Source organism: Chaetura pelagica, unplaced genomic scaffold (assembly GCF_000747805.2).
Source record: "Chaetura pelagica isolate M959 unplaced genomic scaffold, ChaPel_1.0 scaffold55, whole genome shotgun sequence".
Classification (NCBI taxonomy): domain Eukaryota; kingdom Metazoa; phylum Chordata; class Aves; order Apodiformes; family Apodidae; genus Chaetura; species Chaetura pelagica.
In genome coordinates, this window is record NW_009953571.1 from 2,461,399 (window position 1) to 2,478,212 (window position 16,814).

At 33.2% G+C, this 16,814-nt stretch overlaps 1 protein-coding gene across 2 annotated transcripts in view; it reads right to left on the minus strand.

Annotated features, from left to right (window-relative positions):
• The window catches only part of FUT8 (fucosyltransferase 8 (alpha (1,6) fucosyltransferase)), a 47,439-nt gene that overhangs the window by 22,737 nt on the left and 7,888 nt on the right, over positions 1-16,814 (minus strand). For both annotated transcript variants that reach the window (XM_009999510.1, XM_009999509.1), the window contains exons 4-5: positions 12,283-12,397; positions 7,889-8,126 (exon numbers count right to left, since the gene is read on the minus strand). In XM_009999510.1, coding sequence (XP_009997812.1) covers positions 7,889-8,126; positions 12,283-12,397 — 353 coding nt within the window. The remainder of the gene's footprint in view (positions 1-7,888; positions 8,127-12,282; positions 12,398-16,814) is intronic.

The following is a 16,814-nucleotide window of genomic DNA, read 5'->3' on the forward strand; positions in this document are numbered from 1 at the left end:
TCACTTCAGATTTTTTTTATTTTTATTTTTTTCCGGACAAATTCACTTACCTGGTTTATTTGTCTTCCTGTCTAACTAAACTTCCACTCTTGCTACAAAATGTTGAAACGTACAGTAAAAAAAGCCAAATGTCTTAACACATTTCCATTGGAACACATCAACTATTGACAAGATACTCTAAGTACACGCATTAAATAAGTAAAATCAAGGTTGTAAAATAATTAGAATACACATATCATCTTTTCAGAGCATATACTGGATTCATATTTTAAAATAATAGTATCTGGGTTTTATGTCCAACAGTGGGGAAAGGTAAAATTAAGATGTTCATTGGAATGCTGACTATTAAACTCAAACTTTAAGGTGTGTTGCAAGAAGTGTCACAAGAGATACTACGCTGTCTTCAAAATGCTGTTCTTCAAAACTTGCTTTTGTATTTTACCACTTGATTCTACTTCCCACCAGATAAAGAAATTATTTTGGCAAGTATCTTCATTTCTCTGCTATGTCTACAATGAATGCCAGGCTACTAAAGAGCAGGATGGCATTATTAACTATGAATAATTTTGCTGCATACTATATTTAAAAAATAACACAAGAGTTTAATATCTTCAGAAGGATTTCACTAGGTATAAAATTACTCACCCTACTAGCATCTTCTGCATTGTCTATCTTATTGGTCTTAATTCTGATGGCAAGATTTTACAGTCTATAATACTATCTCCCTCAAAAATACCTGTTGCAACAAGGCTTTTAAGGAGCTTCTGTAACAGCAACAATAATTAAGAGACAATTTCCAATCTTCAGACAATTACTTATATTATATAAATGTAGCTATGACAATAACAGATATTCTTAAGATTAAATATTTTTTTTCTGAATCCAGACAGCTACATTTGCATAACAAGCAAAAAGCTTTAACAACTTTAAAATAATAAAAAATAAATAATATACTACAATTATGGGCTACAAATAATAGGCTACAATTTAACTTATTTTAGGGTTAAAGGAAGCCTCAACTCTTCATTTTTGTTGCAATGGGCAGATAATCTATGTAAGTAAACCCTTTTAAAAGAAAGACAAAGAAAAAAAAACAGAAAATGCTTAACAGGATGTTGGAACTGAGTTCAGTTACAAGATACCTTCTAAGTACAACTTCTTTACAGTATTCTGAAGATATCTTCTTTAAGAAAAAAAAAAAAAAGTAATAGAAGAACTTTTCCAGAAACTACTTTCTGTATAAATAAAAACTAATAAGAATCAGTTCACAGCAGGAAAAAACCATTATCTTCTCTATTGATGGTTCCAAACAGGATCACAAAGTCTTTTGAATTACTTGCAAAGCTACAGCAAAGCATGCTGTTCAGTTTCTCTGAGATCCAGAAAGTATCATCTTACATTTTACAAAGGATGTAAATTTCATAAAAAGCAACATGAAGTACTGACTTGCAGTGATGAGATGTGCTGTGTGCCTAATTGTTAACTGAAGAAGTGGTAAAACTGAAAGCAGATATGGTAATTTTATCTGGTCTGCTGGTTATAACATTAGCATAAACATATGTCAAATTAAAAAAAATAAATTAAAAGGCACAATTTTTTTATTTATTATGTAGAATTCTTACCAGGAAAGAACATAATTGCTTTTGGAATATACCCCTGCTTTGTAATTTCAAATCCACCTCTATCATGTTGTTATTTCTGAGTATTACATACTCTCAAATACTTTTGGCTCAAAGACTTCTAATTAGAAGAGTATTTTAAAATATTCCAAATCACCTTAATTTTAAAGTCCATTTCTAACCATTAGAAAGTATTTTTTTTTGAGAATTTGTAACCATGTCTAGCTCTTGGTAGGAGATATGCAGTGACCTCAAAAAACATTACGTATAGTAAAGCAGGCTCAATCTCTCTCCCCCTCCATCTCATCTCTCTTTATATGTGAAGTGTTTTCCTTCACTCTAAGATCAGCTGGTTAATGAGTTTGACTTCCATTTGACTCTAAGACTTTGCATCTTTTATTCCACTAATAGTTCTGTTCATAAAGTTAAACACTGATCTGACATTTGAAAGTGAGAAAGATTGCTGTGTGTTCAAAGGCAACACCCAGCTCTTTAGTTATGCTTCATATTTCTTTTACTGGATTGACTCACTTTAAAAATTACTTTAGTTTAAAAAGTAAATACACCTTTAAAAAAAAGTGTCAACTTTTTTTTCCTTTTGTTTTTCGGCTGTTGCAATCTAAGTTGTGCCTCATATTTCTTTTTCTGGATTTACTCACTTTAAAAATTACTTTCCTTTAAAAAGTAAATACACCTTTAAAAATAGTGTCAACTTATTTTTCCTTTTGTTTTTCGGCTGTTGCAATCTCCTCAGCAATAGCAGGAAAAGGACCATTTAAAATGAGACTACTTGTGCTCATCCAAAGCAGAGCTCCTCAGTTGCTGATGGCTCTATTCAGCTTTCCTCATCCTAGCCTGTTTACTGTACATCAGACCACAGCTTCCACTGGCTCACTTAAGTCGCAATAACCTTTCATGCCATATGTACAAAATATTAAAAGATTGAAAGAAAGACAATCCACTGTTTTCAAGAACACATCTAATCTTGATGAAATGAAGACTTTTTGATGGAGAATCTATCATACCCCCTGAACAAATTATTACAGTAGTCAGTCAATCGTTCTGAAAAAAACAGACTTTATTTACAGTTTGAAGTGTCTGCTCACATGCTCTGTCTAAAAGTAGAACTTTTTCCTCCATGTAGAAATGCCAAAAAATGTAGCAGGATCAGGTTTATAAACTCGCTTAACTTTAAAATTGAATTATGTTCTCTAATCTCTTACTATAAAGCAGATTTTTCTGGCCTTGAATTTAGTGCAGTTCTGAAAATCCTTTCATATTCATCAATACCCATTATGTAGGCCAGATAACAAAACCAGACAGGCTGCTACAGCCTTGTCATTGCTCTGTAACATGAAAACAACTTCTTGCTACTATTCAATAATCTTCCACTTAGACCTTCCACTTTGCTCTCTTAGGCTACTAAATTGTTCTGAAAACTCAGACCTATCTCATTGAAATTCTAAGGTCCTTTCATTACCACTTTCTAAATTTTTTTTCATGTTTACGTACACAAATGTCTTCACCTAGAGTATCTTAAAAGCACCTTCAGAATAAAGAATCTACACAGTATCAGTAGCTTGATTTCAAGATTAACAAAACTGAAACAATTGAAAGAAACAAGATAAAGCACCATTCCCCAGTACGTGTCAGAGCAATGTAAATATGCTTGAATGTAAATGTAAAAAATGAAAGTCAGTGTATAAAAAAGGTGTTAAGAATTAGGAACTGAAATGGCTCAATTTTTCTGCAAAATTTTATAACAAAAAGTGAGATACAGGAGCAAAATATAATTAATACAATTGTATTCAAGTTAAATGTTTTTTTCAGGCACTAAACATTAATATAATTTAGGTAAAAGAAAAACTACTGTCAAGGAAGATCTAGTTCATGAAATTAAATTTTATTGCAAATCTGCAAAGCATTTTATGGTTTCAGTTTGTAATTTTCATTTAGTTCTTTTGATTACTGTTGCCTGTTGCTTTAAGAAATTAAAAATTAATTTTGTGTACCCACAGTATCCTCTATCTTAAATTATACATATAAACATATTAGTTAATTCATATTTTAAGATTCTCGTTTAATGAATACTTAAAAGCTGGCACTACCACCAAATGAAGAGCTCTACCATTTTTTCCCCTCTGGGTATCCCTGCCTAAAAAGCACTCATTTGTCAAACCATGGCTAGAGGCAGTAAAGTCAATATTCATAGGTAACTGCAGGAAACTTTGTTTTAGGTTCTTTTTCAAGTTCTCTTTCATATTACTGGTTTGCAGACCTTATGAGAAGAAACACACACTGTTATTTAAAATACGTAGATGGCTTCTTCACTTCCATATACCTTAATTCCTCATCATTTAATACATATATGACTCCTAACCGTGTATTAATTTGTCCCTTCTCATAATCTGATTTTTTTCCCCATTTATTATATGGTTCTTTTATTTTTTTTCTCTAGGTATTTTATAGGTCTCCTTCAATGTCTTTCTGGGGAATAACACCAGGACACCATAAACCAGCAAACAAACAAAAAAAAATATTGTAAGAGACCTACCCTGTTGTAGCATGTTTCCATGATCACCAAACATTACGACCTGGCAATTAAGTATTCGTGCTCAATATAACTAACTATTTTAAAGAAAATTAATAAAAAATCTAATACATCTTCACGATTTCTCTATATTTTGGCTCTTATTACTAGCAAGTCATACATACTTCTTATAACAATTCCTACCTGGATTATTCATGAACAGTTGGGTCACAGATAACAAGGAAAAGTGAACTACAAGTAAATTACAATTGCAGGCAAGATATAATTTTAAAATTTAAAAGAACATGCATACAACGATCTCTTACTAAGATTTGTTCACTGGTCTAGAATGACAGTATGAAACTGAAATAAAAGGAAAAATAATGCCACAGTGTAAAAATGTCTGCTGTATTTGCAGAAACCTACGATAGAATTCTTAATCTTTTAACATACTGAAGCTAGAAAGATTAACACGAACTTGTAGGAATATCACGTCCAACGCAAAGAACAATTCCTGCCAGAGGTGACAAGGAAAGAGATGATTCCTTATGCTCCGAAAAGATGAGAATATGCCTTCCTCATGTTTTGCTATCAGACTAATATCATCTTGCTTACTAAAATTCACCTCACTTTCCAGATTTCAAAAGAATGTTAATTTCTTCTGAAACAGACAAGCTTATTTTTTATGCCCAGTTTGGAGAGGACTGGATCAATAATATTTTAAATATATATAAATATTCTCAGCTCATATAAACCTCCTAATGCTTTGTAGAAGAGACCACTATCTAAATTGTCTGAGGCTATCTGAAGATAGACTTCAGAAACCTCAAAAATGTATGTTGCTACTACAACTAAAATAAAAGTGTCAAGTAGAGGCAAACTGGTTAAAAAGAAGAATGATAAAAGTATAGATTTAAACAATTTGTTCATGAAGCACAATTTACTATATTATTATCTATGCAGGTCTGCAAATTACATGAAAATAATCCTTTGAGATGGTATAATTTTCCAAATTTTGGGCATATTTCTGTAATTTACACTGATCCCTTGTTAGAAGTATTCACTTCTATGAACATTTTTGATACATAATTTAAAACCAACTTCTATTAAAGACCCATATACACAGCACAGTAACTACACCATGTAGGAGCAACATTTTGTCTATGACAAATGGAAATTTATAAGTGTCACTGCCTCTTCATACATTTATTTTGAAAATCTATAAAATCCCATGCTGACTTCAGAAGTTGTAGAAAAAAAAAATAATGAAGGTGTGGTTTTGCCGACAAGCTACTTTTAATTACATTTAAGAATTTCCTATTTATTTGTCCCTGTAAAGATACAGGGAATAAAATGAGAAAGAAATAAACATTTTAAAAATATTATAAAGACATTAAAAACATATAAAAGTCTCAAGCAAGATAGAATGTCTATCAAATTTACTGGTTTCCAGTGCAGATTCCTACTGAAGCCACACTGAGACTAGTAAAAGAGATCAACTGTCAGTATCATTCTTCCTCAGAAATCAAGCCATTGCATTTAGAATTTAACACATTTTATAGTGTGTGTGGCTGGCTAGTAGGCTAACCATAGACTATCTTTCACAGATTGTCTTCTAGCTCTAAAACAACAAAACTGGAATTGTTTAAAAAATTTTATCACATCAAGGTATTTCATATGTTCAACCTTCAAACTACTTATTCTGATCTAGAAACATTTCTTAAAAAACAAACACCAAAATGCAGGGACCTAGGAGGGAACATCATTTGTACTTTCACCAGCAAAAGCCCATATTGCAGCAAATCATGAACTATTTTAACAGATTTTCACAGAAATACATAGTCTTCTTGAGCCATGTGTGCCTAAGTGCTCCAGAACACAGTTCACAGCTTATTGTGTTATATGCAAGGCTCACATAACTGCCTGCAACTGAATTCTGGGGGAATGCAGAGCAGTCTGCCCAGAACCATGCACAGATGGTGGTTTCAGTTGCTAACTTTGCCAAACATGAATAAAACTTCAGCTTTTTCCAATCTTGTTTTCAGTTTCTACTTATTTTTAGAAAACTTTCAACCGTTTCTAAGAATAGTTCCTCCAAAAAAGGAGAAACTGATCTTTTGTAGGAATTCTCTTTGACACAGCTTACCCCTTATTTTCCTGTTCTTCACGTACTTTTGGTTCTTTTCTAAAGCAGTTCATTCTGGACAGTGCCAGTTCATGAGAATAAAATATCAGGTTATTATTAGTCATAATCAACACTTCCCACGGTTGAACTCATTTAAAACATTTGTGCAGATCTCACAGTTCAGGAGGATATTCACTTCAAACTTCTGTTCAAAGCAGGCACACCCATGAGATCAGGACATGTTTAAGCTAAACAGATCTTGAAAGCCTTCAGAGATGGGGGCTGCACTCCCTCTCTAGAGAACTTGTTTGATTATGTTCATGATAAAAAGTTTTTGCTTTTAATCAGCATTGCTCTTGGTGTGGTTTCTAAAATAAGGACTTGAAAATGCTCTTTACCATCCACAGAAGACAAAAGATTAGCTTATTGAACTAGAGATGCATGTTTGCTTTGAAAAGACAACTACTGATTCTGCATTTTATTGTTAAGTAAGTTCCCCGTAACATTCACCCTGCCCTGCCTTCCTCTGAATTCAGCAGTGTTATGGGATCCTGAACTGTTTATGTTTTCTGTTTTTTCCAATAATCTCCTTTTATCAATGAAGACATGTCACTAGATTTACCTACACTTCATGAAGAACAGGCAGTTGTATTATTTTTGCTAAGCTGAGCCCTTCTTCCATTTACTTTAACATTTATAAACTCCCACTGTAATACCAGCTAGTCTTAGAAAAAATAAGAGTGTCTAACAGAAGAGGAAGAGTCAATAAAATCTATGTTTTAAAAACCCAATAATTGTTCACATAAATTTTATCTCTGTAGAAACTTTTAAAAATTCTTCCTAGCGTTTTTCAGAAATAGAGAGAAAAGTTACCATATTGCCAGCCACCTCCAATTGTGCTGTATACCTATTCAATTTTGACAAATACCTGAAAAATGTTTTAAATATCACAAGAATTAGAAAACCATGCAAATGTTAAAGATGATGACTGTGAGAATTCCATTAAAATGAATGTTGTTTACTTTGAGACAAAGGTTTCTAATGCCCATCTAGTTATTCAAGCAAAACTCTTCAGCCTAGTATAAGAATGGATCAACTTATTGACCTACAAATAAAGAAGTATTTAACATTGCCACTGTTTTTACAACCTGAATTTCAAGTCAGTTCAGTTTACATTACAAATCCTTCCAATTGTTTCATTACTTTGTGTGTGTGTGTGAATGACTATAGCATACCATTTTCTTTTCCTTTGTATTTGAAAAATGCTTTATTGCTTTAAAGCTTACCAACAACATCCTCTACTTCATATTCTCGTCCTGTAAAAATTGGACTCCTGTCTGGCATATAACACAGTGGCAGACTGTTGAAGAATTATAATTTCAATCTGAAATATCAAAATTTTATATCATAAAATCTCTGCCAAAGCACAGATATCTTAAGAATAGGATTTTTTTCAATACAATGAAAACTTAAGATGTAAAAGATGCTTATGTATATAATAGCAGTCATAGTTATGACGGTCCGCATAATGGTAAAGAAAGAGGTATGAAGATAGTTATTCATAAATAAACCTGCAAAAACCAGGGATAAATTATTTAAGTTATTAAGTCTTACCTGACCAGTGTCCAGTGGTGGTACCTGATCTGTCAGTACACGTCTCACTTACAGGCCTAAACACAGTCTCCCAGCCGCCAGTAGCATAGCGCCAATTCTGAGACTCCAGAATGAGCGTTCGCTGGGTGCCATACGCAATCATGAAGCAATAGACCACGTGGTGCAGCTGGCAGCCATAGCCACAGCCTTTGTTGATGTTACACACAAGCTTCTTAGCTTTGCTGCAATCCTTCGGGTTCTGTAAATACGGATGAGAAGTAAAGCGGAAGAGAAGATACACACACAAAGGAATACCTTTTTTTTTTCCTGAAAAAATGACAAATGTCATAAACCACACAAACCATCGATAATACATCTCATATTAAAATGGATGAGTGAGCTTCAGCTCCATCAAAATTTTATGTGAATCCTTCACAGCGAACATGAACAGTTAGTGAACATACTTCACTATCCTAATGTAAAACAGAATACTTTCAAGATTTTAAATTACTTCCTCATTTGTAAACCTGTCAGAATAAGCTAACATTTGGACTCAAAAGTTCACATTTCTTCAACATGATCCTCAATGTTGGACTGCTTTTTCCTTTGCCATTTTTCCAAGTTTGTTAGTTGTCTTTCAACGAGCATGCATGCCACCCAACAAAAGAAACTTTCCACTCGTCTACAGAATAAAACTAATTTTTATTAGTGGACCTTTTCCCAAACTAACTGGCCACATACCACATACAGAACATAAAATACACACCTGATCAGACTGATAAAAGCCAGTATTTTAATCTGCCTGCACTCTCAATAAAATATGACACTTCCACAGTTCAAGAAGCAACAACAAATCAGGCAAATGCCTACATGATGTGAATGCTCTCTTTAAAAGTACAAACTAATTTTATTTATATAATTTTATTATAAACATTTAGATATGTGGACAACAAAACAAGATAATTTACAGAAGTACTTATTTCTGTAAAATATAGTATTTGCTGTATCCATTCATTCTTGCATGTGTCTAGACATTCTTCTACATTCCAAAATGGATTTTTAAAATAAAATCCCTAGGATGAAAAGTTACTTTTCAGTTAAGCTGTAAAAATCCCGGTATTTGAGTGTCAGTATCAGTTCTCCTCCTCTCACACTAAACCAACTTAGTTTGTTTTTTTTTCTATAAAGTTGCAACAAATAAGGTCTTTCCAAAACCCAAAAATCACCATCTGTAGAACTGAGATCATCAAGTGATCTTAAAAGATAATCTGGATATTCTGATTCTTAAAATACTAAATAAAAATTTTAATGTGTGTATTCATTTGCATAAAGGCAGGGAGAATAGTTCAGATCTGGAACAAAAAAGAAACAACAAACCCCAAAACACGTGTTACTTGAGCATTTTTTTCTTTTTAGGGAAAAAACAGCTGATTCAATACCTAACTAGCTATGTAAAACAGTAAACAAAATTTCCATTTCTAATTTTTGTTCCTCAGACCACTACTCTTGCTATCGGAAATCTAATGAGGTATCTTTGAGGGTATAACATATCCAGCTCCCACAGTCTTTTAGGAAAAAGGGTTTTTCTAGTATTGTGTACAGGTCCACAAAGAAAGAATTCTGTGAAAAAATATCTTCTCTCTGAATCTACAGATATATTTACACCATGTAATTCTGTGCAATGATAGCAGGTACAAGTAAAATAATTTTCTGTTATTAACTGATACTGTGTAGAAAAGAGTTAAGCTCAAGAAAGCAAAGATAATAGTGTATATTGTTATGTTGCTACTTTAACAGAAATATTAGGCCGATCAAAAAAATATATTAAGCTTCTTTCTGTCATTTAGAGAATTGTCAGAAGCTGACACAATGTTCAGTTACAGAAGTTAAATTTTTTTATTTTGTGTTTACATGTTTTACTTCTATTTTTGAAAGATGTGTCTAGATGTTTCAACTCCTACTTAAAAATAACAATTCATACTTTTTTACAAATTATCTCCAAAGAGTTTTAATACCATTGTGCAACACACTTTAACTAGATTGTAAAAAGATATATTAGAATCAAAAGTAAACCATTAACAAAATGTATTTACCAAAAACCAAGCCATACAAGTCTTTTTATTAATTTATTTTAAAACAAACTAACAATTTTGCAATATGCTTCTAGTAAGACATTTTTAAAACTCTTGATTTTAAAGAAAGCATGCAAAAAGGAACAACAGATTCATTAGAGATGTCAAAAGGCCAATAAACTATTTTATTAAGACTGTCTTCTCACTTTTTTCCATATAACAAAAATTGTTATAAGAACTTTTTGGTAACTATTTTGAAAGGAATAATCTCTGAGAATTGTTAAAAAATACCAAAAGGTAACATTATCTAAACTTTCAATACCTTCAAATGCCTGTGTCCTCTTGAATATGAAAGCATTTAACTGATTATAAATTTGAAGTGATATTAATAAGGTGTGCCTTTCTAACTTCTTTGCATGCAAATGCAAGTTTTATACAATAGTTTATTAACAATATTAGGGAAATCAAGCAGGAATCACTTAGAGAAACAATTTGATAACATGACTGCTTACCAATGTTAATATAACGTGCTTACTTGGGTTTTAACATTACTTGGAGCCTTAATTAGAAAGCATATATATTAATATTACTTTGTGACCTGAATAGAAAGCTAGTTAAAAGCTGATTTTTTATGACTGTGCTTTTTTCAAATTGCTATACTCAAATTTTAAGACAAGGCAGTATTTGAGCTTACAGAATGGTTTGGGTTGGAAGGGACTTAAGATCATCTAGTTCCAACGCTCCTGGATGGGCAGGGACACCTCCCACTAGGCCACATTTCTCAAAGCCTCATCCAACCTGCCCTTGAACATTTCAAGGGATGGGGCCTTCACAGCTTCTCTGGGCAACCTGTGCTAGCGTCTTACCATTCATTGAGAACCAACCAACCAAGCACACAAAACATCAATATGTAGAATATTTTTAAAATGAGAATAAATTACCTCTAAAGAGATGAAAACCCTTTAACATACACTATATGCCTCTAAATAAATTTTAGAAGGAGCTAATTGGGCTCCCCAGCTCTTTGCTCAGTAAATATTTTTTTTCCAAATTCACTACAAATGCTTACACAATGTAAACATTTATTTAATGCTTTACTTTTGAGCTTCTCTTCTCCTAAATGCCTTTTACTTCTGTTATTCATTGTACATATTTTGAGGTCTTAGTCTTGAACTAAGGCCCTGAGCACTGTAAAATACAGTAGGAAGACAATCACTCTCCAGAAGCACACATTCCTAGATAAGACAACAAATGGATACAGTGGAAGAAGACAAAAAGGTAAAGGCCATATTTATCAGCATGAAAAGGAGCTGCAGTTCATCACTGCCAAACAGTGACATAAAAAATGAACAAATGAGGAACAGTTCTCAAGAAGTTGAAGCAAGACAATAAAGTGATGCTTCCTGCAAAATTTACAGCAAGGTAGTTCCACAGAAGGGTGTTGTCTTTTTATTTAACAAGGAGAAAATACACAGCTTGGCCACAGAAGAGAAAGTTCCAATAGCTGAACTGTGGAATGTGAAACAATTAAAATCTATGAAATAAATTCAGCTGTCTACATAGAGAAAAGATCAGACATTAGATATGATGATGCAAGACAAAGTAGTGAGATGTGCACGTGCACGGAAAAACCAACCAAGTAAAAATAGAACAGACTACATCAAGTACTTCTTTGCTTACTATATAAAGCTACATGCATTCATACCAGAATACAAGTCCCAAAACCTGCAGACCAAGTTTTGTATGAATTTTACTGACACACACAAGCACATACATTAAAAAGGCTTTATACACCCACAAATAGGAGCTTCTACGAGAAGTCTCACACAACTGCTGAAACAGTTTAGGACTGGACAATATACTACACAAGTACTTCAATTTTGCATACTCATATTTAAAATGGGAAGCTTGTTCAGAAGTTTCAAGGACTTTGACATTTTTATTTTTAACACTATGCAAATATATGTGTACATTCTGAAAATTTAAGGAAAGCAAAACAGAAACCAGAGACTTATTTTTTATAATAAAACAAAGAATCCAAACAGGTAAGTATAGCCCAGTGAAAACCATGGATCCAAAAAACCCACAAACAAACCAAAGCAACCAACAAAAACTAAAACAGCAAAGATTTGTTTGAAATATTATAATTCCATATACATATAAAGCAATGTTTGAAACAAACATTCTAGTTTGTTTTGTATGTAATTCATTCATATACATTTACTTAAAACTGTAATGTAATTATCCTATTAAAAGATTATATCTAAATTTTATATATATATACAAACATATTTATTTATTTTTATTAAAGTTTTCCTTGATTTAAAAGCCCTACTCTCTTACCTGTAGGTAGGTTATTCTCCTCTGTACCAAATCTGTTAGATCTTTGGCCTCTTTTTCTCGCCAATCTCCTGCTCCATCTGTTTGACTGAGGTAGTACAAGTCGGTCATTATTGACCTGTAAGCAACAATGGAAAAGAATCTTTAAAAGATGGAAAACATTACTAAATTGGAGGATTAGATTAAATCAAAGACAAACTAAAGAGGTATTCCAATTGTAGCCTCAAAAGCACCTTATCTACACCACCTCCAGCCAACAAAGCTGTCTTCTCCATTTAACGTGTTCCATTACCACACAGAATTACAAACAGAAGTGCTAGAAAAAAATCTTACACTTGCTATAAAGCATTTATCTCTGATATGTGCTGAAGGAAACTAAACTGAAAAAATAGTTCCATGCTAGATACATTATCCAGTGACTCCAGATCAAAGAGACTCCTACAGTAGCTACTATTGTAATGCACTGTTACTTTGCATCCTACAATCATCTCACTATGCTTATACAGAATGTAGTATTTGAAATATCTTTAGCATACATACTGCAGTCATCTTTCTATTTTTATTAGTTAAAACTAACTACAGAACATTATTACATTTAGCATAAAGTATTTTCTATGCCACGGAGCTCCCTCTGACTCCAGAAGGTGGCAAAAGTTTTGCTTGCTTGGAATGACTGCATGCTACTAATACTCAAATGGTAAAAAAACCTCAAAAAATTAAAAAAAAGATTAATGGTCATATTTCAAGTTAAGACTACAAAATGTGAATTTTAAGGAGTTACTAAATATTAAACTGAGGTTATCTAATACACTAGAGATCCTCTTCTTAGGGTTAACACATTTCAGTGGCCAAGTAAGAGGATAAGGAACTCTTGTCATGAGAAGAAAAATGGTAGCTATCATTTATTTGCTAAGATTAGCCAGGAATTTTGTGAGAAACAGCCCAAACACACAGGAAGAATGTGACTTTTGGGAGGAAATACAAAACTGGAAGCAAACTACTCAAATATTTGTAAAAACATTAATAGCTATTCTACAAGTAACAGGCAGCCTAATTCAAAACCAGTAATTTCAGAACTGGCTTTACAGACTGAGAGTATTTAAAGTTGCTAAATATTTCTCCACAACAATGTTAAAGTTTGAAGTTTGAAAAAGTTTTCTTAGTTCTTTCATCTGACATTACAATTTTTTGCATGAAATTCTTAATAAGCCACAATTTTGATCACTAGGAATTGAAGCACAGAACGAAGGCAGAGAGTACTGGGAGCTGACAAAAGACAGTGAGGAGAAAACAAGCATATTTCTTAACAAACTTTGAAGTGCTAGTCAGTGAAGTAATACAAGACACTGATGTTGGCAGCACTCATTAGTACTGGAACCACAAACCTAGTTAGCAACGATCTGTAAATAAACTTAGCAAGTGAGAAAGGAGCAGACCATGTATCCCTACTAGGGAACTATTTCTAATGACAATATTGTAAGTGGTAAATATTGAAATAAATCATCCAGATATAATACAATGGGCTCTGCTCCTCTTAAAACAGTGTTTTCCAATTTATAGAAAGCCTTAGAGGTTAGCAGGCAATTTTAAAAAGGAAATCCATGCATTTCCTTGGGAATTTAAATATATTTTTCTTCCCAATCAGGATGCAAGCATGCTGGATGTTGAAAAGAAAACTATAAATTTCATGTCTAAATACTTAAAGCCAGCTGCACAACCACAGCCAAATTTTAAACAATTTTCAAATGTTCAAATGTTCTCTTTCACTGGCCTTAAAAAATCCTTTCCTGTACCTGTGATGTAAGTAATCAGCACAATTTCCTTTTACTTTATAGAAATATATTTCTATTAAATATTTGCATTAAATAACTGAAAATACATACCCTATCAAAAAAAAAAATAATCTTCCCTCTGAGTACTTAAGTAATTTTTCCTGTTTCTAAGGAAACAAAGCATTGTCCAAATTTAATTTCCTGTGTTATTAACCACAGGGACCATGACAAAGCAAAGGCAGTAGGTAAGTTTAAAAAATCAGCCTTACAGATGAAATACAATTATTTTCCATCATTTTTGATGTAAGAGGAATGAAAGAGTCCTTACATGGCCTCAGTGATTCAACACTTAAGGGAAAGGCAGCTTTGCTCAGTACAAGCCATCAAATATATAAAATGACCTGTGGGAAATTTTATGAATTCATGCAATAGTTTTCCAGTAGTATCCACAATCTTTTTTTCTTTTTTTTTTTCTTATAAAGCACTGGAGTAAACCAGGAACCCAAAAATTCCCAGTTGTTGTCACACAGAAATGATTATAAGGTAGCACAATTTTAACACACTTTCAGTCATGGAGCCCTTGCTTCTTTGCTGGCTACTGTTTGGGAAAGTGCATTTTTTTTAGGTTTACACCTGCTAATTTCTTTTGAGTGTGATAGACCATGACAATGGCTTATTAATACAAATTTAGAAGATACACAGACTAATACCAAAGACCAGAGTAAAGCTCATGTAGAGCCAAAAAGCAGATCAATCCATGAGCTCAAGACAGCTAAGTACAGACAAAAAAATGAGCCTGCACAGGATTATTAGAGGCTATTGAGGGTTGTGCAATGGCAAAAAAACATTTCAGACAGTGGCACTACAGATATTTAGAAAATCAAACGTGGCTTTTCAATGTATTACCAACCAACAATATCTATTTGTTGTTGTCCATAGGTAAGAAATGTTTAAGACATCACTGTCAAGAAAAGGACATTTGGCAACTTGTTAAATTCGTAAAAAAATTAAAAAGTCCACACATACTTAAAAAAACCCCAAACAACCCTAGCAATAACAAAAAGCCCTACCAAAAAGCTGTGATTCTCTGAGTGAATGAGAGCATATGATTTGCTCTTTCTTAAATGTATATTATGCTCCAGACCAGATGGACTGTTGAGGAGGGAAAAGAGACCACTCCATCCCTGGGGAAGTACTGTTTATCCTAAGGGAAAAGAACACCCCAGAGACAGCAGCACAAGACAGGACAAAGGACACACACACACACAGCTGGGAGTTCTGAGACTTACACAGTAAGACTGAAAGATTAATGGGAAAGAAGCAGATAGCCTGACCTCAACGGTGGAAGAACAAATTTCCTTGGGACTGAGGGGAAGCAAGAAGAGCTTTCTGCAACACAAGATAATTTTCTTCTCCATAAGCTGAAGTTGTAAATACACCAAGAACACAGGCTGAATATTGCAGAAACATTTCTGTATCTGCTTTTTCTTATGCAATTGCTTTGAACTTCCATGTTGTTATATATATGTGTGTGTGTGTGTGTATATATATAAAAATATATAACCAAAAACTGTCTAGATTTTATTTTAATAAAACCTAGTTTCTGGCTGTTTTGTTTTAGCTTAACTGACTCGAGTTTTTGTTTGACCTCCCACCACCACACAGGAAGGCCTACAAAGATATACTACTAAGTCTCAAGAGATTTCAGGACAGCCTGCTTTTGACACCCACTGTGCCAGGTATAGTATTCTTTAATCAACAAGAAAATTCTTAAGAAAAAAAAAAAAAAAAGCAGCAGCTGTTATTGTTCGCATCACATACAAACTTCTTCCAGAACCACAGTGGTTTCAGAATTCCACAGTGGGATTAATCTTATAACTTCCAGACATCTATAAGGCAGATTTTTATTACTCAATGCAAAGGAGCACGCATTTCTAGCAAGGGCTTCATCTCATTCTGCAGTACAGAGAGATGTGAAGATAAAGCAGTCAGAAATACAAAAACTTGCAAGTTGGACTTAACAAATTAATAGTCATTGGTGTAGGAAGGAAAGGAATAAAAATACTGGGAGGAAGGCACATGATACCTTCTGGCATCAAACACATAACTTCAAGGTTCCGCTGTGGCAACTCCCTGATGTGATCCTGGCTGTATAAAAAGAGCAGTAATGTGTACACAAGTGATTTTGTTCCCATGAGAGATGTCAGTAGGTCCGGTATTAGACTACTTACTCCACTTTTGGCACAGATAGTTTAGAAGTACATGAAAAATCAATGACCTGAAGTCCAGGAAACCCAAATGGAACAAACTTCTCTGGAGAACAATTTCTGAGTGGAGGTAACTATTAAAAGTGGCAGCTTCTCTGTTAATTGTTTAACTGAAGATCCCAAGTCCTTTGGAAAATTTTCCTTCAGACAATCACTGCTTTTATTTCAAGTGAAACATACATAATTGCACTCAGCAGAGAAGTATCTTGATGAAATGTAAAGGCCAATTTTATATACATAATAACTCTTGATAACAGAATAGTCCGTTCACACTTTTAATTACAATTACCTGTGACAAACTGGTTTTGAAATTGTGGAACATGAGTTCACAAAATTCAATGGACGATATAATTTTCCCACATGTATAATCCAATTAATATTTTTTTTTCAAACTACATTTTAAATAGTGTTTACATTATTTCCCAAGAATTGAAAATTTTGACTGTTTTTTCTTTTTGCTACAGTATTATTTTCAAAGTCTCATGCTTTACTACAA